At 38.6% G+C, this 22,237-nt stretch overlaps 1 protein-coding gene across 8 annotated transcripts; it reads left to right on the forward strand.

Moving 5' to 3' along the window:
• Positions 1-976: 976 nt before the first annotated feature.
• Positions 977-18,616, forward strand: LOC128706515 (D-aminoacyl-tRNA deacylase 2). Of its 8 annotated transcripts, none has more exons than XM_070091425.1 (4): positions 977-1,103; positions 5,650-5,783; positions 13,963-14,077; positions 15,157-18,616. In XM_070091425.1, the coding sequence occupies exons 3-4, from the start codon at positions 13,982-13,984 to the stop codon at positions 15,535-15,537; spliced, it is 477 nt and encodes a 158-aa protein (XP_069947526.1). In that variant the 5' UTR covers positions 977-1,103; positions 5,650-5,783; positions 13,963-13,981; the 3' UTR covers positions 15,538-18,616. The 8 variants fall into 8 exon arrangements, with proteins under 8 accessions (XP_069947526.1, XP_069947544.1, XP_069947547.1 ...); XM_070091417.1 differs by having other exon boundaries at positions 982-1,156; XM_070091435.1 differs by having other exon boundaries at positions 994-1,099.
• Positions 18,617-22,237: the final 3,621 nt, after the last annotated feature.

Genomic DNA, 22,237 nt, shown 5'->3' on the forward strand with positions numbered 1-22,237 from the left:
AATTCAAGAAGAAAGCCAAAAGGTGCCTAATGAATGTTGCTACAGAAAGGGAAGGGACTGATTTTCTATTTTTTAGCTAACATACATGTAAATTTTACCTTATTCCTAGTAATGACACTCGTATTGTAGATAGTCTTAATGACCCTCGTGTAGTAGATAGTCTTTTTAGTATGATAATAAGATGTTATCTTCATTATAGAATAATAAGAAAATATTATAACATTTATATTATAATAATAAGGTAAAAGGACCCCAATGGAAATAAGTCACTCTGTCTGACTGTTTTGGGTTATCCCAGGTTCTCTACACATATGCTGCTATGTATGATAATTCTATGTAAGTGTATTTGTGTATACCTGAATAAACTTACTTACTTACTTGTAGCGACAGAAATGGAGAAGAATGATTTTTAATTTTTTAGCTAACACTCACGTAAATGTAAATAACTCTTTTTACCTTTATAGTATAATAATAATATATTATATCCTTTATAGTATAATAATAAGGTATTAAGATAAGATAAGATTTCGTTCGGATTTTTAACCCCGGAGGGTTAGCCACCCAGGATAACCCAAGAAAGTCAGTGCGTCATCGAGGACTGTCTAACTTATTTCCATTGGGGTCCTTAATCTTGTCCCTCAGGATGCGACCCTCACCAGTCGACTAGCACCCAGGTACCTATTTGCTGCTAGGTGAACAGGACAACAGGTGTAAGGAAACGTGTCGAAATGTTTCCACCCGCCGGGAATCGAACCCGAGCCCTCCGGGCTACCGGACCCCAATGGAAATAAGTCACTCTAACATTTTTTGGGTTATCCCAGGTTCTTTACGCATATGCTGCCATGTATCATAATCTATGTAACTATATATGTGTATACCTGAATAAACTTACTTATTCTTACTTATTCTTACAATACAGATAATAAGTCCAACTGAAGCTGTCTTCACTATAGGGCTCATACGGCTCTCGAGTCGTTTAACCTTTAATTCCAACAACAACAACAACCTTTGTCCTCGGGGCAAAGTACAATTAAAAAAAGATACGAATATCAGATACGGTGTATATTTTTATCAGCAAGTTGTGGTTATCAGTGCTGAAGTAGGTAGGAAAAAAGGTGACGCTTTCTGAGCTAAGTAACAGTACATAGGTGTATGTGTAAGTATATGTGTCTGTGTAATAATATTAAGTAATGTAAAAAAATTGTAAAATTTTTTTAACCCCCTGGTTAGGGGAGGATTAGCCACCCTGGATAACCCGGGGTTAAGGGGGTGTTAGCTATCCTGGATAACCCGGGGTTAGGGGAGGGTTAGCCATACTGGATAACCCGGGGTTAAGGGAGGGCTAGCCACCAAGGGTTAGGGGAGGGATCGTCACCCAGGGTTAGGGGAGGGCTAGTCACCCAGGGTTAGGGGAGGGCTAGTCACCCAGGGTTAGGGGAGGGCTAGCCACCAAGGGTTAGGGGAGGGTTAGCCACCTAGGGTTAGGGGAGGGCTAACCACTAGGGGTTAGGGGAGGGCTAGCCACCTAGGGTTAGGGGAGGGCTTGCCACCAAGGGTTAGGGGAGGGCTAGCCACCAAGGGTTAGGGGAGGGCTAGCCACCTAGGGTTAGGGGAGGGCTTGCCACCAAGGGTTAGGGGAGGGCTAGCCACCAAGGGTTAGGGGAGGGCTAGCCACCTAGGGTTAGGGGTGGGCTTGCCACCTAGGGTTAGGGGAAGGCTAGTCACCCACGTTAGGGGAGGGCTAGCCACCCGGGATAACCATGGTTAGGGGAGGGTTAGCCACCTGGGATAACCGAGGTTAGGGTAGGGCTAGCCACCCAGGTTAGGAGAGGGCTAGCCACCAAGGGTTAGGGGAGGGCTAGCCACCAAGGGTTATGGGAGGGCTAGCCACCAAGGGTTAGGGGAGGGCTAGTTACCAAGGGTTAGGGGAGGGCTAGCCACCAAGGGTTAGGGGAGGGCTAGCCACCAAGGGTTAGGGGAGGGCTAGCCACCAAGGGTTAGGGGAAAAGCTAGCCACCAAGGGTTAGGGGAGGGCTAGCCACCAAGGGTTAGGGGAGGGCTAGCCACCAAGGGTTAGGGAAAAGCTAGCCACCAAAGATTAGGGAAAAGCTAGCCACCAAGGATTAGGGGAGGGCTATTTACCAGGGGTTAGGGGAGGGCTAGCCACCAAGGGTTAGGGAAAAGCTAGCCACCAAGGGTTAGGGGAGGGCTAGCCACCAAGGGATAGGGGAGGGTTAGCCACCAAGGGTTAAGGGAGGCTAACCACCCAGGGTTAGAGGAGGGTTAGCCACCCGGGATAACCAGGGTTAGGAGAGGGTTAGCCACCCAGGGTTAGGGTAGGGTTAGCCACCCAGGGTTAGGGTAGGGTTAGCCACCCAGGGTTAGGGTAGGGTTAGCCACCGAGGGTTAGGGTATGGTTAGCCACCCAGGGTTAGGGTAGGGTTAGCCACCCAGGGTTAGGGGAGGGTTAGCCACCCGGGATAACCAGGGTTAAGGGAGGGTTAGCCACCCGGCATAACCTGGGGGTAGGGAGGGTTAGCCACCTGGGATAACCAGGGTTGGGGAGGGTTAGCCACCTGAGATAGCTGGGGTTAGAGGAGGGTTAGCCACCTGGGATAACCCAGTATAGTCAGTGTCTCATCGAGGACTGTTTGTCTGGATGACTAAGATGTATGCAACAGTTGGATATCTTTATTTGTTGAAATGCTTCTCCTACACAGAAGGCTTCTTCAGTCAAATACAGAGGCAGCAGGTGTAGTAGTGAAATGAAAATGATGTAATTAGTCCATCAACCTTGGAGAAATAGTATTCGAGCTGGTCAGTCCCTCAGCCTGGAGAAGAGTTCAGCTCTGTGGCCTGGAGCAATATCATTCCAGAAAATGAAGCTGAGCTATTCTGGAATGATACTGTTCTAGACCATAGAGCTGAACTATTCTCCAGGCTGAGGGACTGACCACTTCAAACACTATTTTTCCAAGGTTGATTGACTAATTACATCATTTTCATTTCACTACTACACCTGCTGCCTGTGTATTTGACTGAAGAAGCCTTCTGTGTAGGAGAAGCATTTCAACAAATAAAGATATCCAACTGTTGCATATATGTCTTAGTCATCAACTTGTTGGTATTTTATTCCATTCTCAACATCACAGTCTGTCTTGTTCCCATAGAGGTCCTTCAGTCTTGTTCCCCAGGATGCAACACACGCCAGTTGACTAACAACCAGGTGCACAGGGACAACAGGTGTAAGGAAACACACCTGCTCTTTCCACTTGAATAAAGCTTATTATAAATGAAGACAAAATTCACAGTTACTGGCAGTAAAGCCTCAATATAATGATCTTTGATATGACAAAATTTAAAAAATAATGGGCAAAATTTAAAAAAGATAATGGGCAAAATTGTGTATGCAATAGTACATTAGGAACAGTATAATGTGTCTAGGTGCATTTTTTTTGGCAGTTTTTAAAGTGTTCTAATTTAATGGACTCTTGGATAATCCCTCCTATTAGTCTCTTATATGAAGGTTTTACTTTACAAGAATTCGGTATCTGTACCTTTCATATACGAGTGAATTATAAGTTATACAGCGTAATACATGACCATAGGCCAGGATTATAGTATACAGTAAATCCTCCATATGATCGATTAATAGAGGGAACAGGTTGCTGGTAATGGTAGTTGTGGTGGATAGACAAGATAGTGTTTTGCCATGTTTGTAACAGTATTGGATAATTATGTAACTAATAGACGTTGTTCATTGTTTCCAAATTGATTGACTCAGCAGAAGATAAGATAAGATAAGATTTCGTTCGGATTTTTAACCCCGGAGGGTTAGCCACCCAGGATAACCCAAGAAAGTCAGTGCGTCATCGAGGACTGTCTAACTTATTTCCATTGGGGTCCTTAATCTTGTCCCCCAGGATGCGACCCACACCAGTCGACTAACACCCAGGTACCTATTTGCTGCTAGGTGAACAGGACAACAGGTGTAAGGAAACGTGTCGAAATGTTTCCACCCGCCGGGAATCGAACCCGGGCCCTCCGTGTGTGAAGCGGGAGCTTTAGCCACCAGGCCATTTTAGAAGTCCCATTATGTGTAGGGTTTACTGTACAATGGCATATTATTACCTGATTTTAATAATTAATGATGATATGAATTCTCATTTCAATATTTATGAAATGATCCATAGCGTTATTACTATGAGTTACTCTTGATCTGAGTATGTATATAGTACTGGAGGGCCCGGCTTATACTGCTATTGCTGTAAAGCAAAAATCACTGTAAAGTGAAACATAGCCTTTTTCACTTTCAAATGCACATACAGTAAGGCCCCACTTATATGGCATGTTAGGTTCTAGGCTACTGCCTTAAAGTGGAAATCGCCATAAAGTGGAACGCCCTTTTATAAATGCACATAAATGCTAGATAACAAGTTTATGCTAACATATATTAAGTTAGTAATACAACTAGGCATTAATAGTTAATAAAGAAGTAAAATACACATATAGTACACTCATTACTTACCTTAAAATATTTGCAGTCTTAATGTAGGATGAGATGAGTAGTATTTATTGTAAGAAGTCAGGTGTGGTAGGTATGGTAGCCAGGCCAGGCTACCCCACCCACACGTAATACAATAAGACATTTAAAGTGTCCCAGAGCGATAAAGTGCATATACAGTTCACTCATTACTTACCTTAAAATATTTGTAGTCTTAATGTAGGGTGAGAGGTGAGTAAACGAGATAAAATGAATAAACGAGAGAGAGAGAGAATGAGTAAATGAGAGAGGACAAAGATGCAGAGTATGTAAACAATCAGATGAATGCATCTGGCTTTGGTTCATACACGTTTGTACTATATCATAATATAAACACTTTACATTGTGTACACGTTGTCTCCATGCTGGTGCAGTAGAATAAATAAAGAGCAACACTCCCATTTTCATTTAACACCATTTTTAGAAAATTGATGCTCTGAGTGAAGATATACAAAAGAAATAATTGTCTACAGTTACCATCAGTAATATTATTGTGTACACGTTTTCTTTGGTGTTTGACTATAGAAAACGTTATTCTGTTTGGTTCATACATGTGTTGGACGAACCTGTGCCAATAGCTCGCTGTGTTTGTTTAGATACGTATTAATTGCCATATCTTAAATCTACCAAGCAATCATGACACCCAGTAGGCATACAAGTGTTGCTGAAAGTTGCAAGAAAAGGTTTAAGCATTTAATTCTTAGAATTAACGAAGAAAATAGAGATATTAGACAAGAGATAGCCTGTAGCCGGAATGAAGCATCATTTTGTACACAAAAAGAATGAGGTAAATATGAGTTTGTGTGATGACTGACTGACTTACTAACTTGACTGACTGACTGACTTGACTGACTGAATGACTTGACTGACTGATGACTTGACTGACTTACTGAATGACTTGACTGACTTACTGACTTGATTGAATGACTTACTGACTGACTTGACTGAATGATCTGACTGACTGAATGACTTGAGTGACTTACTGAATGCCTTAAAGTTAGACTTTTTCACTGAAGAGGACCCTGAGCAGTGCCAAGAACAGTTGATGCTTTACAGTCAATTGTATAACGTACTGTAGGGTAAAATAGAATGGAAATCCCTTTCAGAATTTATGCACACTCCAGTACAACCATCGACATCAATACCAGCACCTCTACCATCCACCTCAGCCCATAGGACCACAACATAACTCTCCACTCTCTTCACAATCATCCACAAAAACCAGCATCCACAATTTAAGGTAAGAAATACTATTCTTTCTGTTACATTTGTAATCTTATGCAGTAAAAGCAACATAATACATCATGACAATGAACTACAATTACATATTCACTTTTATTTTTGTAAGATCTGTTGGTCAAAAAAAAAAGTTGTTTGGATTTTGGGACTCTCAGGAACGTAACCCTATTTTTCCCATAAGTTCTTCAGTTTGTCTCATATGGCTTTGCTTAACACGGCATTTTCAGGAACGTAACTACCCTGTTTAAACAACAGTCTACCTTAATATTTCCCATAAGAAATAATGTAAATCCAATTAATCCGTTCCAGACAACCAAAAATATTAACAAAAAAAATACATTTTATAGAGAATATAGTTTTACATACAGACTCTTGTTGGCATATGGAAGACGGCAAGGAGGGGGTGAGGGAGGAGAGGTTATCTCTACCACCATCACTACCACCCTCTACCACAATCACTACCACCCTCTACCACCATCACTACCACCCTCTACCACAATCACTACCACCCTCTACCACCATCACTACCACCCTTTACCACCATCATTATCACCCTCTACCACCCTCTACCACTACCACCCTCTACCACTACCACCCTCTACCACCATCACTACTGCCCTCTGCCACCATCACTACCACCCTCTACCACCATCACTACCACCCTATACCACCATCACTACCACCCTCTACCACCATTACTACCAGCTGCTGTGAGTAACAAAGGCAGACTGAGTCACGAATGTATGAGCGGCTGCATCCCGCAGGCAGGTGGACACGTTGGGTATGGACAATTTCCAAGTGGATGTAAGAAAACGGGGAAAATTTTCCTGAAAAAAAGTGGTCGAAAACTGAATTGTATGATAACCAGACCGGATGAAAACCGGGGTTCCACTGTATATATAAAATATGAAATAACTTTAAAACACTTGAAATTTTGGAAAGTTTCCAGACATAATGGAGAGATGTGGGGCTCATGGAGCTCACAGAGAATGTAAATAAACTGGGTGGGGCACGGTGACCATATTAAAAAGTTAGGTGGGGGGAGCCGTATAGCAAGTTTTGGTCATAATTTGAAATGTCTGTATTAGTGGAACACTTTAAAGCGAAACACCGTGAAGCAGGGCCCTATTGTAAAAGCTTGATAATATGTTTATACTTATCATATATTAAGTGAACAATAGAGCTAGGTGTAAAAAATTCATATACAGTACACACATTACTTATCTTTAAATATTTTCATTCTTTGCTTATAGTGTGGTGAATATATTTATTGTAGGAAGTCTGAATGAATGAAGAATGGGTAGAATTGAAAACCACTGCATTAGCCAAACACTGTAAAGTGAACTGCTGTAAAGGGGCATCTGCTTGTATGTACTGTATAGCCTCTCCTCACTTAATGGTGGAGTTCTGTTCCTATGCCCATGTTGTTAAATGAATTCGTCACTAAGGGAGGAGCATACTATAATGGTAGTGGGTTGGTGTCAGCCATCTTTGATATTGTTGTAATGTCACCTTTGTACTATTTATAATATTTCTGATATACAGTGGAACCTCTACTTACGAGTGCATCCACGTGCGAGTTTTTCCCGATACGAGCAGCTGCTCGATCGACTTTTTGCTCCCAGACACGAGAAAAATTTCCAGATGCGAGTGGGCCTCAAAGGAGGTTAATTGACACTGGTAAGGGAGCTCTTGCTCTTTATCTAGGGAATTGGATCTCAGTTGTTTGTTGGACTGTCTTATTGACACTTGGGCAATGTATGATGAAAAGATGCTTCTTAACGTACACCAAAAAAGAAAGAAATCGGACCATAAATAACGGAGTTCACTTCTGAGCCATTAGCCTCCTCGTAACAGTATATTTTCATATGGTTTTATGGTTGTATTCTCTTTTTATTTGGTCTCATGTGATAGAATGGAAGATATACTACAAAAATAAATATGATTTTAATTGGTTTCACGATGAAAAGTACCTTGAAATTGAGCTCAAAATAGCAGAAATGTTCGATTCTTTGGCGACATCAGTGGTAGACATCATGAGGCAGCAGTGGCAGACAACATGAAGCAGCAGTGGCAGACAACATGAAGTAACAATGGCAGACATCATGAGGTAGCAGTGGCAGACAACATGAAGCAGCAGTGGCAGACAACATGAAGCAGCAGTGGCAGACAATATGAAGCAGCAGTGGCAGACATCATGAGGTAGCAGTGGCAGACAACATGACGCAGCAGTGCCAAGGTGTAGCATTAAGAGTGTAGCAATTAAGTGAAGCATTAAGAGTGTAACACTTATAGATAAGATAAGAGCAGCATGCCAAAGCCACTTATACTATGCATAGCATTACGGGCTGGCTTAAAATTAACTTAAGATTAACTAAGCAATGATGAAATCAGTGAAAAACATTAATGTAAACTGATTACTATAAAGCACAAGTGAGTATTACAAAGACAGGTCATATGGTTGCATGCATTGTTGTAAATTCAGTAGAATGGAGTATTCTGTTAGGTAGTGAATTTAAAAAATAATAAAGTTAGATTGGGTTTTAGGTTTAACATTTATGTGATATAATTGTGAGAAACATTTAAGATATACAATTTATAAGGTTCAGTTATTCAGTATTTATTTGGTTTTGGGTGAGTAAGTGATCTTTGAGAAGAGACTTGAATTTATAAACAGGCAGTGTTTCTTTTATATTAACAGGTAATGAATTCCAGATTTTAGGGCCTTTTATGTGCATTGAGTTTTTGCATAGCGTGAGATGGACACGAGGAATATCAAAGAGTGATCTGTGCCTTGTGTTATGGTCATGTGTTCTGTTGAGGTTGGCAAGGAGATGTTTGAGGGGAGGGTTAATATCAGAGTTGAGTGTTCTATGTATGTAATAGGTGCAGTAATAAGTATGGATGTTTTGTATGGTGAGTAGGTTGAGTGTATTGAATATTGGTGGAGTGTGCTGCCTGTAGTGAGAATTTGTTATCATTCTAACTGCAGCCTTTTGTTGGGTAATTAGTGGTCTGAGATGGTTACTTGTTGTTGAGCCCCATGCACAAATTCCATAGGTGAGATAGGGGTAAATAAGAGAGTGATATAGGGCCAGGAGGGCTGACTGTGGAGCATAGTACCGTATCTTCGATAGTATGCCTACAGTCTTGGAAATTTTCTTAGAAATTTGTTGTATATGTGTATGAAATTTGAGTCTATTATCAAGGTGGATTCCTAAGAATTTTCCCTCTGTTAGCTTTGTGATAGGTGATCCGTTTATCATTATGTTAAGAGGGACATCTGTAGCTCTGTTACCAAACTGAATGAAGTAGGTTTTGTCAATGTTTAGTGTAAGTTTGTTAGTACTCATCCAGGTAGATATTTTCTGTAATTCGGTATTTACAGTATTGGCTAGCGTGACTGGGCTCGGGTGGGAGAAGACGTATGTTGTGTCATCAGCAAATAGTGTGGGTTTGAGTAATTGAGAAGCATTTGGTAGGTCATTTATGTATAGGAGAAAGAGAAGAGGGCCAAGGACACTTCCCTGTGGGACACCAACTGTAATTGGTTGTGCAGAAGAGTTTGCCCCATTTGCGTACACATATTGGCTTCTGTTGCTGAGGTATGACTTGAGGTAGTTGAGGGAGTGCCCTCTTATACCATAGTGTGATAATTTTACGTGGAGCAAGTCATGGTCAACTGTATCAAAAGCTTTACGTAAGTCAATGAAGATCCCCAGTGGGACTTCTTTTTTCTCTATTGCAGTGTATATATGTTCTAGCATGTGTATAATAGCATCATTAGTATTTTTATTAGGCCTGAATCCAAATTGGCAGGGGTTGAGTATGTTTTGGGAGATAAGGTAGGAGTAGATTCGTTTATGAATTAATTTTTCGAAGATTTTTGAGAGAGGGTGTAAGTTGGATATTGGCCTATAGTTATTCAACTCTGTTTGGTCTCCTCCTTTGTGGATCGGGGTGACCCTTGCTATTTTGAGTACTGTAGGGAAGGTGGAGGATTCAATGGATTTGTTAAAGAGTGTTGCAATGATTGGTGATAGCACTTGTGACACTTTTTTGTATATAAAGGGTGGTAAGGTATTTAAATCTCCTGCCTTGTTTTTTAGTGCGTTGATAATAAGGGAGACTTCGTATGGGTTAGTCGGAGCTAGGAACAGTGTGTTCGGGTAGTTGCCGGTGAGGTAGTCATTTGGTGGGGTATCTGAGCTTGGGATTTTATTGGCAAGGTTTTGTCCTATAGTGGAGAAGAAATCATTGAGTCTGTTTGCTGTTTCTGTTGGTGGGAGTTGGGGTTCATCTGATTTTGCTAATTTTATTTCGCTATTTCGTGATATCTTTTTTGTTCCCAGAATTTCTGATAGGGTTTTCCAGGTCTTTTTTATATCACCTCGTAAGTTGGATAATCTGTTCTCATAATACAATTTTTTTGCCCTTCTTATCAGGCTGGTTAGGATTGACGAGTAACGTTTTGTTTGGTCTCTGGTTATGTGACCCATTCTGTACTGTTTTTCATATTGGTGTTTTGTATTTATGGATTTGAGAATGCTGGGTGTTAGCCAGGGACTGTTCAGTCTCTTAGCTGTCATCTGCTTAGTTTTTTTAGGGCAGTGCTTGTTATAGAGGTATTGAGTCTTTTTTAGAAAATTATTAATACATTCGTCAATATCTGTATTGATTTCTAGCTCAGTGTGCCAATCAATGTTTGCTAATGCTGTTGTGAAGTTATTAATGGCTGCCTCATTGTGAAGTCTGAAGGTGACTTTAGTAGTGTCTTGGGGTAATTTACCAAGAGTTGTTATGAGGAAAGTAGGGTAGTGGTCTGTGGTATTATCTGTAATTATGCCTGATTTTAAAGGGGATATGGTGTTGGTCCAGATGTGGTCAAGTAGGGAAACACTAGTCTCTGTAACTCTTGTAGGTTTTGTTACTGTTGGTAGCAACATACAGTTACTCATTGTGTTTGTGAATTCAGTAACGTGTGGGTCCTGGTCTTGCAGGAGATTTATATTGAAGTCACCTGAGAGTAGTAAGTGATCTTTGTTCATGCGTGCATCAGTTATCATACTTCCTAGGTTTTGACTAAATTGGCTAATGTTTGACTGTGGAACTCTGTAGATGTTTATCAATGTGAGAGGTTTTTGTAGGTATTTGGATTTGAATTTGGCTATTATATATTCCCCATGTTCATCTCTTGTGCAAGTATTAGTGATACATTCTAGTTGGTCTGAGTAGTATATGGCTGTGCCACCCCCTTGTTGGTCTGGCCTACAGTTGTGTATGGCTGTGTAACCAGGAATGGTATAGACATCTGTAGTATCAGGCTTTAGCCAGGTTTCAGTTAGTGTAATGATGGACATATTGGCATGTAAGGAATTTAGTAATGCTATGAGGTCATCGTAATGCTTGCTTAAAGATCTGATATTGTAGTTAAAGATAGTTATGTTGTTGTTGGCACTGAGAAGTGCCTTTGATTGTTCTGCAGTGTAGTAATTACAGTAACTGTTTGATTCATTTAAGTCATTAAATAAGAGGTTGGTATCTGGATCAATGCTTGTAATCATAAGATTTGTAGTGAATCTATAGTTAGAATTAAGTATAAAACAAAGTAAATAGTCTTAAGCTAAAAAATAGCACCTGAATTATTTAACAAATGTAAAATAATGGGCTAAGGTATTTTTTTTTTTTTTTTTTTTTTTTTTTTAAGCTAAAATAAAGGAGACAATATAAAAGGGACTAGTACAAATAAAGTGATGATCAAATAATGGAGCTTGGGAATATGATAGTAGGTAGTACTATAAAATAAATGAGCTTTGGAATATAATGCCAAAATTGTGAACTTGTTCTACTTTAGCACCTGAGAATAGCACCTTGATTATTTTAACAATTGTGAATGTATAAGCTAGGGTAGTTATATAAAGCTAAAATAAAGGAGAAAATATATAAGGGACTAAAATTAAGTAATGGTAAACAAAGTTAAATGGACAGATGGTCACTATGAAATAATATTGGTTTAGGAGTAAGATCTGATTTGTAATATTAGATAAATTGAGCAGTTTATTGCACAATAAAAGTAAAAAAAAATGAGGTAGTTGGTACTAGCTAGCAAAAGATAGTTTTGGTACTTGCAAAAAAGTAATTGGAATATACACTAATTGAATATACAATGTAAAGTGACTAAAAAAACAAGTAGTGATAAACAAAATTAAATGGACAGGTAAGAAAAAATGAATATTATTAATTTGGAGTAAGATTTGACTTTTAATTTAAAATTATGAGCAATTAATAGCAGTAAGAAAGTTATAGAGTATTGGAGGTAGTTGGCATTAGCTAGTGATGAAAAATAATAAAAATAATAATGTACAATATGATAGTAACGTACACTATATGCACCACACGTATATATGTATTAAGGGCACTTATTTAATCTGTTACAGAAATGTCAGCTTTTCTAAGGAAGGTAGAGAAATCATGTTCGTTTGAGATGGTATATTGTTGTCCTGTTGATGTTTTCCTTACTAGTATTTTCCCATCTCGCGTGAAACACTGATGTATTTTGTTTTCCTGTTTAAGTTTTCTCAGCCTGAACAGAAGGTTTTGACGTTTTTTTGTTAGACACTCATTTATGTACACTCCATTTTTCATTGTAATTGCTGATTTAATTAGGTCCTTTCTTTTATCGTATGAATGAAGTCGGATCATTATACTGTGTTTACTTCCTGGTTTTCCTAACAAACGTGTTTCTTTGATTTCATTGTTTTGCACGATGACTTGTACGTGGTTCTGTATTATCCTGATAGCAGTTTCTTTGCACTGTGCTTGTGTTATGTCACTAGGAATGTGTGGACTGTTTATTATAACTGCATCAGACAACTTATCTTGTTCAGTTTTGTCGTCTTGGAAATCAAGGTATTCATTTAGTCGAGTGTGCATGTTCAGATTCCAGTCCTTGATTGCTTCTTCAACGTTCATATTTATTGTTGTTATTTGTTCAGTGTGACTGGCTATAGCTGCTTTTAGAGTATTTTCTGTATCAACACTTCCCGATGTAATCTTCTCTTCAAGGTTTTGGATCTTATTCTCGAGGTTGGTTATCTTGGAATCTCGTCGCTCGAGTGCTGCTTTGATATCTTTGATTTCATTTTCTAGAGCAACGATGTAGTCCTTGATATTGTCAGGAATAATCGTACCTGAGTTATCATGGATGAATCCTTTGAAGGGAGTGGAGTTGGAGGGGGAGTCAGCCATGTTTGTTGTTGTTGTTGTTGTTCCTTGGGTGGCGGCGGAGAGAGGGGTTGATGATACACTGGCGTCCTGCTGGGTAGACAAGTTGAGTTCTAGGGTCCTTGCTGTTATTCTTTTATTACTGGTGTTGTGTCTTCTGCGATATCCTTTCATAGTATCACTGAAGTAGATACTGTGTAGCAATGGAGGAGAAGGCTTGTTTTCTCGGAGCTTGGGTTAAGTGGTTGTCTGGCAGCGGAGGCAGTGTTTGGGTTAGCAGGGCTGTCTTCCTTAGATCTTCTAATTTTGTCAAGATTTGGGTTACATTCTTAGTATTCTTGGGTCATGTTGTGGTCTACGTCTAAGTCACTGTCTGACTTTTCTGGGTTATCCTAGGTTCTCTACACATGTACTCAGGAGCAGGAATGGCTACTGTGGTGGGCCTATAAATCCCAGCAACAACAATGGCTGCTGTCACCACCACTAGCCACATACCTAATGACATGTATCTTATTCATTCTAGTGTATATATCATGTTTCTGTGTTATTAATATTGTTTATTATGTCATATTACATGAATTGTGATAGATAAATAAGCTGTAGAGATTATATTAGAGAAATTATTAAAGTATTTTCTCATGTCTGGAATTCCACTGGAACGAATTAATTCCATTTCAATTAATTTAAATGAGGAAAATTGACTCTGCAAACATGCAAATCCAGTTGCGAGCAAGGTCATGGAGCAGATTAAACTCGTAAGTAGAGGCTCCACTGTATTTTTAAATGTTTATAGTGTACTGTATATTGTAATAAACAGAATAGAGGAAATCAGGTATGCATACTGGTCAGAGAGCCTGTCGTAAGTCCGAGTTGTCAGTAAACAAGTAAATCGCTAAGTGAGGAGAGGCTGTACGTACCCATTTTTGTTTTTCTAAAAATTTTTTGGGACCTTACAGGTATAGTAGATCCACCACTATGAGCGAAGTAACAGGACGTTTAGTTATTCAGCAATGTCTCAGTGCTGTTCTGAAGTTATCAGGTGCTGATGAAGAAGCACCAGACACAATTGAGGTAAGCTAGTAAGTCAGTAACTTTATTTATGCATAATTACACAATTTTGGATGATTACAGTTTTTTACATAGTAATATACATGTAATTTATGTAGGATAACCTAAAAAAGTGAGTGATTTATTTCCATTAGGAGCCTTGTATGTATTACCTAAGTATTATACACTATAAAAAGCATTTATTATCTTTGACAATAAAAACAAAAGCTAAGTAAATCAATGAAATTACATTAGTAATTAAATGAAATTACATGAGTAAATAAATGAAATTACATTATTAAATAATTGAAAAGCAAATCAGTTCATTATAATGTTGGCACAAATATAAACTGTACAAGGTCATTACTTTTCTCCCTTTCTGTTGCTTCATTCATTAGGTACTCTTTAACTTTATTCTTAAACTTTTATTGCTGTGTAATAGGTGTTTGAGTGCACAAATAATATGCACTGTGGAGATGGAAAGTAATGACAAAATTTTGGTCCAGCTGAGACCATTGATAAGTGTGATTTCCTAGTGGTCTTTCGCTTGGCACAGTATGGGTTATTAATGTACTGTTCCAGCCATGGTTTTGTGATATTTTATTATTCAAGGTTGAACCCATGGCAAGTGAGTCCTAAAATTCACAGGCCAGTGCATTAACAATAAGTGAAATATTAGCACTTTTTCACAGCTTCTCTAAGTCCTTGAAGAACTGTCAGCATCACTACTTTTGTGCTTTGGGTTCATTATTAAGCAAAATTAAGGGCTATTTTTGGGCCACGGTAAATTGTGGATAACTGAAACTGGAAACCGAACCCATGGATACGGGGGTCCTCCTGTACCATAGAAAGGTTTGCATGGGCCCCACTGTGACTATTAACTTTATTAGCTTTATGTTTGTATTGAGGCTTTGATCTCTAAAAAAGTTTGGTAAATATACAGAGTATATACTTAACATAAATATACAGAGTATATTTATGTTACTCTTTTCGAATATACTGTTATACATATTGATAATATCTAGTACTTTAACATTTTAGATAGCAACATTTAGTACTTTCAGCATATAAGATTTTTTTCCTAATTTTCTTTTTTTTTTTAGATTGGTCGTGGTATGGTCGCATTTGTTTGCTTCCTTGATATGGCATCAGAAGAAACAGTACGAAAGTTAACTAAACACTTGACCAACGTACGTCTCTCAGAAAATGATGCAGGCCGGCGTGTTTCAGTGTGTGACCTTCAGGGCGACATACTCATCATTCCACAAGCATCTTTAGGGGGTAGGCTGAGGGGCAAGTCTATGCAGTATCACATGAATGTTGACAAGGTACTTGGGAAGGCTCTGTACCAGAAATTCTGCCAGAGTGTACGGACAGCTGTAGAAGAGGTGTCAAGTGGCAATGTCAAATGTGGAGTCTATGGTGCAAGACAAATCCTGAGCACAGATACCAATGGCCCATTCACTCATATAATAGATGTGTGACTGTTTCACATCTAATGAAGGAAACTGATAATATGTGACATCTAATTTTTGTCATTCAGTTTCAATTTGGAAATTAACTGTTTTCCACTTTAACCTTTGGCATTAATGTAAGTGTTATTCTTTACCTGTATTTATGTCAGATGTGCTGAATTACTGTAGTACTAGTGATTATTGCTGACTTCTGTTATTATTAATTATAGTAAAATCATTGCTAACTAAAATCCTCACCCATCTGATGGAGTGAGGATGCTATGGGCATCTGAACTGTGATGTTAGTGCACTTCTGGCAAGACAGTGATTGAATGAATGATGGAGAATACTTTTTTCTCTATCAGTGGGTCACCCTACCTTGGTGGGAGATGGCTGGTGTTAAAATAATTGTTTTTTTAACACGTCGGCTGTTTCCCACTGAGACAGGGTGACCCCGAAAGAAAGAAAAACCCAAAAAGAGAGAAAAAACTTTCATCATCATTCAACACTTTCACCATCATTCATACATAATCACTGTCTTTGAAGAGGTGCTCAGATAAGGCAGTTTAGATGTCCGTCCAAACAGCCAAAATCCCAAACCCCTCCATGAAAGTGTAGGCATTGTACTTCCCATCTTCAAAACTCAAGTCCAGCTAACTGGTTTCCCTGAATCCCTTCACAAAATATTACCCTGCTCACACTCCAACAGCTCATCAGGTCCCATTCGTTGCCACTCCTGTCTAACACGCTCATGCACACGTGCTGGAAGTCCAAGCCCCTCGCCCACAAAACCACCTTTACCCTCCCTCGAACCTTTTCTAGGGCAACAACTGCCCTGGCTTCCTTTCCTTACAGATTTATATGCTCTTCAAGTCATTCTACTTTGTTCCACTCTCTCTAAATGACCAAACCACCTCAACAACCCCTCTTCATCCCTCTGACTAGTACTTTTAGTAACTCTACACCTCCTCCTAATTTCTACACTATGAATTCTCTGCATAATATTTACACCACACATTGCCCTTAGACATGACGTCTCTACTGCCTCTAGCCTCCTCTACGCTGCAGCATTTACAACCCATATAAGAGTGTTGGTACCACTATACTCATTCCCTTCTTTGCCTTTGTGGATAATGTTTTTTTGTCTCCAGAGATACCTCAAAGCACCACTCACCTTATTTTCTTCATCAATTCTGTGGTTAACAAGTTAACTTCCAAATATCTAAACACATTCACTTCTTCCATAATCCCTCCCTTCAATGTGATATTCAGTTTTTCTATATCTAAATCATTTGATACCCTCATCACCTTACTTATATCTATGTTCACTTTCAACTTTCTGCCTTTACACACCCAAAAATGTATCAAGTACAATATATTTGATTTAAGTGCTGTTGGCTTTAGGGCTGTTTGTGTGTAGATTTATGTCATGTTTGGCCATTCCTCCCTCCCAGCGCATAGATAGAGAGATGTATATAATGAAATTGTATGGAAAACTTAAGATCTGCTGAAAGGATTCAAGAGCTGGTGGAAGGGAATTGCATATTGCATTGTATCCTGTGATGATAATTAAAAAATATATAATTAAAATACAGTAACCTATCACTAACTGATTTTAGCAGTTTAGGACAAAAATTGGTTTTACTGGACATATAATTCCTGAATACTAAAAACAATGTTTGTTTAACCCGTAAACGGTCCAAACGTATATATACGTTTTTTCTACATTTGAAAGTATGTAAAAAAAGTAGATCTTTTTTTTTTTTTTTACATTTGAAAACATGTAAAAAACTTTGATCTACTTTTTTTTTTGTTATATTTGAAAATATGTAAAAAAAACGTAGATCTACTTTTGGAGCACTACGCATATGAACATAGATCTGCTTGGACCATTTACGGGTTAAAGTGTGACTTTTTCTGTATCAGTTATTATTAGATTTAGGTTGTTGAAGGAGCATGATATAATGAAATTAAGTTTCATATTGCTGTGAATGTGATAACACTGACTACTAATGTTATAAATATTTAGTTTTATGTACGTATATATATATTTCAAATTTTTGAGAACAAATATAGTTAACCTTTCTCAAGAAAGGGTAAAACTTTTTGACTCTGTTTATTTTTTTTATTTTTTTTCTAGAAAGTCAATGATTAGGATGTACTTAATGGTGCTAACAGCTGGTGTATATTTAAGGATAGAAAAATATTTTAATATTAGAAATTTATAATATTGTATTCTTTTAAGCTAGTTTTATAATATAGTTTTAATCTCCTGCTCTAAATATGTAGCCACAGAGCATTCAACAATACAGAAAAATAAAATATAAAATAGATAATATACTACATCCAGTACACGTGTCTACCATAATTTCATTAGAAATGAGGACTGACGCGTATAACACTAAAATAATTACTTAAAGATTTTCCTTGTATTTTTGCTTTTCTTGACAAAGATTTTCCTTGTATTTTTGCTTTTCTTGACAAATTCTGTATAGTGAGAGAAATTTTTAAAGCATCTAAAAACCTATGAATTGTTGGTCAGTACAGTATTTCCACAATATGCATATTTCATTTCAGAATGAAATGTCACATTTCTATCTTTAATCTTCCCTTAATATATTTGTTATTTTGCATCTCTACCTATTAAGTCATTTTTGCTTGGTTTACCATATTTCGCAGCTTATTAGACGCATTTTTTTCCATAAAATGTCTCCAAAAACCACCCTGTGTACTATAAACTGAAGGTCAGTGACGGGAGCTATAAGTTTGAGGTGTGGGGTGGGCTGTAGCTCTCCCAGTTTCGTCCGATGCCAAGCTATTGAAACTAGAACAAGTCTTATAAGCCACGAAATACGATAACAACAATCTCTAAATGCTGCTATTAAAAATCTGTATTTTTGGTTAAGTAATACACCAGGATACGTGTTGTCATTACGATAGCATAATTTAAAATTGACTTATTTCTTGAGTAATAAAAAATAGTTAGAAGCATAGTTAGAGACAGCTGTTTTTACATGTATGGAAGCTTTAGGGAACTGGGCATTATGAGTAATATTGAAGCCATATAATCATGAAATTGTGAGTGTGGGATAAATATTATATTAATTAATTAAGGTATGTTATTTTACCTATTAAGTTAATTTTTACCTGAATGATGCTCAGTAAACAAAAGAATTTGTAACACATTTACAAAATTTTGTTATTGTCATTGGCAATATCATGATCACAGTCCTATTGTAGCTTCTTGACACATGGGAAAAGTGATACTTGAAGGGCTCGTGTGAGTGTGTTAAATTCAAATTCATTTTTTTTTATTTTATGCAGTATACAGATAATATAGTGTACATGTAATAAAATATTGTTAGGCACAAAAGAAAGCCACTAGCATGTGGTGCATTTCAGGCAAAGAATGAAGGGAGACGAGTGGTTTTTAATGGACGTGCTATTGGAGAGTAAGCAGAGTAACTTTTATGAAGGGATTCAAGGAAGCTGGTTAGCCAAGCTTCAGTCCCTGAAGTGGGAAGTACAGTGCCTGCACTCTGAGAGAGTGATAGGGATGTTGCAGTCGGAGGGAAATCTGATTTGTGATGTCAGCACACTTCTGGCAAGGCGGCAAATGAATGAATGATGGTGAATGTATTTTCTTCTTTGAGGTCGCCACTGCCTTTTCAAGAAATGGTCATTGATGTAAAAAAAAAAAAATCATGTTCTTATTCTAAGGACATCATGTACTATGTGTTTTGAAAAATGATCCAGTAATATCTTACCAATATGAGTGCATTATTTAAACCCAGCAATCACTGGATAAGTGAAGAGTAATAAATACTGAAAATCTGTAACAAAAAATGTTTCTCTTATCTGAAGTGACTGGGATTCGAACCTGGGGTCTGGCAATTCCAGACCTTGGGTTCAAAACCTAAGTACTTCACTCTTACTATAAACAGTAATATTTTATATGTACTATACATATTACCTTTTACTTATTTTTCTAAATGCTGGTGAAAGGCTCTTTGTCCAAGGAATAGGAGTTGTCTCTCCCTTGAATTAAACCTGAATGCCTTTCATTCCCCAGGTGCTGTGTGACCTCTGCGGGTTTAGCACTTCTCCATTTAATTAATAACAATCTTCGATGCTCTGACATGCGTTTTATGCTTGCCCATCTCTCGGAGGGTCCTACCTCTGATGCAGACACTATGCTGTTTTAACTGACACCTCTGATACAGACTCATGTATTAACAGATACCTTTGATGCAGACTTTTCAGTTAATTAACTGACTGATCTACTTCAACTGTGACTCACAAAATTTCAACCTATGTCTCTCAGGACACCCACCTATCCGTCCCCTCGGCTCCCGTCTCTCTTACTTCTGCTGTGCAGTGCTGCGTGACCCTTGATCCAAAGAACTGGCATTGTCCTCCCCTTTCTTTAATCAAACCTGAATACCTCCCTTTTGCCAGGTTCTGTATGACCCTAATGTTATTAGTGTTTTCCTAACCCCTCCTCGGAGGGCTGAGGAGGGGTAGTTAAGGTTTTGTGTGTGAGAACTTAGAATTCCAGCAAGTGTGCATGAGCATGTTACTGTATACAGCCTCTCCTTACTTAGCGATGTACTCGTTTACTGACAACTCAGACTTACGTCGGGCTCTCTGACCAATATACATACCTAAATAATGCATGTTAGAGCTGATTTCCTCTATTCTGTGTATTACAATATACAGTACACTACTGTATAAAGATTTAAAAATATACAAAAAAGTTATAAATGGTGCAAGGGTGACATTAAAGCAATATCAAAGATGGTTGACATACACCCACTACCACTATAGTATGCTCCTCATTTAGCGACGAATTCGTTTACCGACACGGTATTAGGAATAGAACATCGTTAAGTGAGGAGAGGCTGTATATCCTGTACCCAGGTGCTGTATGATCCTATTCATTTAGTGCTTCAGCCTACAGTTAATACTGCAGTTAATTCACTAATGCTTTAGATGTGCTTTAGCTTTTTTCTCTAAGTTTGTCCGTCCAATACGATATTGACAGGAGATCAGTTTTATAATTTAAAAGCTAACCTATGATTGTTCATTATCAAAAGAGATGTAAAATAATTAATATTATGAATGCAGGTAAGCAATTCTAAGGCTTGTTGTACCTGGTTGTAGCTTAATTCTCAAAATGAGGACCAACCCAGGCAATCAGAGGCAAGGGCAGACACAAGGGAGTAGTTTTTTCTTTCCCCATATAATCCCTTCACCATGATAATGTACAGTATTACAGAGTTAAATAATCAGCAGTATAACAATAATGTGCTAAAGGACAAAGAACCAGTCATAACAGTTGGTTTTGCACCTCACCTGGCAGGGCCAGCTCTCATGCTACTGAGTGACTGAACTGGACAAATAATAAAGTAGTGGGGCCTCTAACTACTCCATTATGAATTGCCAGTCGGCTGGTCAAGAGGGCATATCAATGAGTGTGTGAAAAACGTTGAATAAATTGTAACGTACTTGGTGCATGCCATGAACCTATTCCAATTATGGCCATAACTTGGGCAATGACAAAGGGAAAGTCAGGAGAATGCTGATACCATGTGAGATTCCAACCTTGGGTTGGACTTGTTCTACAATGGCAGTTGGCCATGGCCTTGCAAATAAAGCAAAAGTCCCCTGGTAAAGGTTTCCTATCTTTATGACCCTTGTGGGTTTAGCACTTAGCTTTTGATTGTAATAATAACAATAGTGATGCATCGCATATCCGGCCTGCCATTATCCGAACCTCGCCATTATCTGAACAGGCCCTAGGAAAAGGCAAAATTCTAGAATTATTACTGAAACACCCGAACAGTTGTTTGGATATGGCAGAAGGCTGACTCAAACTTGGCGCACACTTTAGTGTGCTGGTTGGCCACTAGGAGCCGCGATCTTCGCCTTTTAGCATTATTACAGCTGTGTTTTGTCCTAGCTATCCTGTGTATGGCACCAAAGAGAGCCAGGAATGTGCTTACTTTAGAAAAAAAAAGAGGGAAATATTGTCGCACGTGGATGCAGGTTGGTCCAAGGCAGGGGAAAAAACTACAGAAGACAACGTGCAGGACTGGTTAGAGTGTGATGAAGATGACCATGGTGTGCATCTTTGACAGATGCAGAGATTGCAGAATCAGTGTTGCACCCGGAACATTCTGAAAGTGACGATGATGATGACGACCCAATGCCTCCAAGAACAAAAGCTTCAGCAGCAAGGGCAGGTGTCGAAACACTTTTGGAGTATTTGGAGCATCCACTGTCCATAGCCCATTTGAAAAGTTATGATCCTGTGGTCCTTGAAATCCAGGAGGCTGTTATTCGAGGCCAGAGTGTCTTTTCCCATCACCAGAAGATGTTGGACTCACTTTTTAAACCTACAACGCCGTCGCCGATGGCGATATGATGGGGCATGGATGGCAATATGATGGTACGGATGCGCATTTTTCCCCTTCACGTATCCGGAAGCTCCGTGTTTCCGAACTGGTCTTGGCCCATATACAGGTACCGTCCGACTTACGACCAAGCTTGGTTCCGACCAACTGGTCGTAAGTCAAAATGGACGTAAGTCGAATCTTTGAAAATTGCCGACATACTGGGTAGGGCATAATGTCAAACATTTCCTATATAAGCTACCTACATAATACTGTAATGTAATGTACAATCATTATTTCATTCGTTTTACCATAATTTACTTTTGTTATATTTT

The sequence above is a fragment of the Cherax quadricarinatus genome, chromosome 3, assembly GCF_038502225.1.
Source record: "Cherax quadricarinatus isolate ZL_2023a chromosome 3, ASM3850222v1, whole genome shotgun sequence".
NCBI lineage: Eukaryota > Metazoa > Arthropoda > Malacostraca > Decapoda > Parastacidae > Cherax > Cherax quadricarinatus.

Excerpts from the sequence above, each read along its gene's own strand:
- LOC128706515 (XM_070091425.1), top strand. The coding sequence starts at position 13,982 with ATGAGCGAAGTAACAGGACGTTTAGTTATTCAGCAATGTCTCAGTGCT. Across the intron at positions 14,078-15,156 it reads AAGCACCAGACACAATTGAG|ATTGGTCGTGGTATGGTCGC; the intron begins GTAAGCTAGTAA and ends TTTTTTTTTTAG.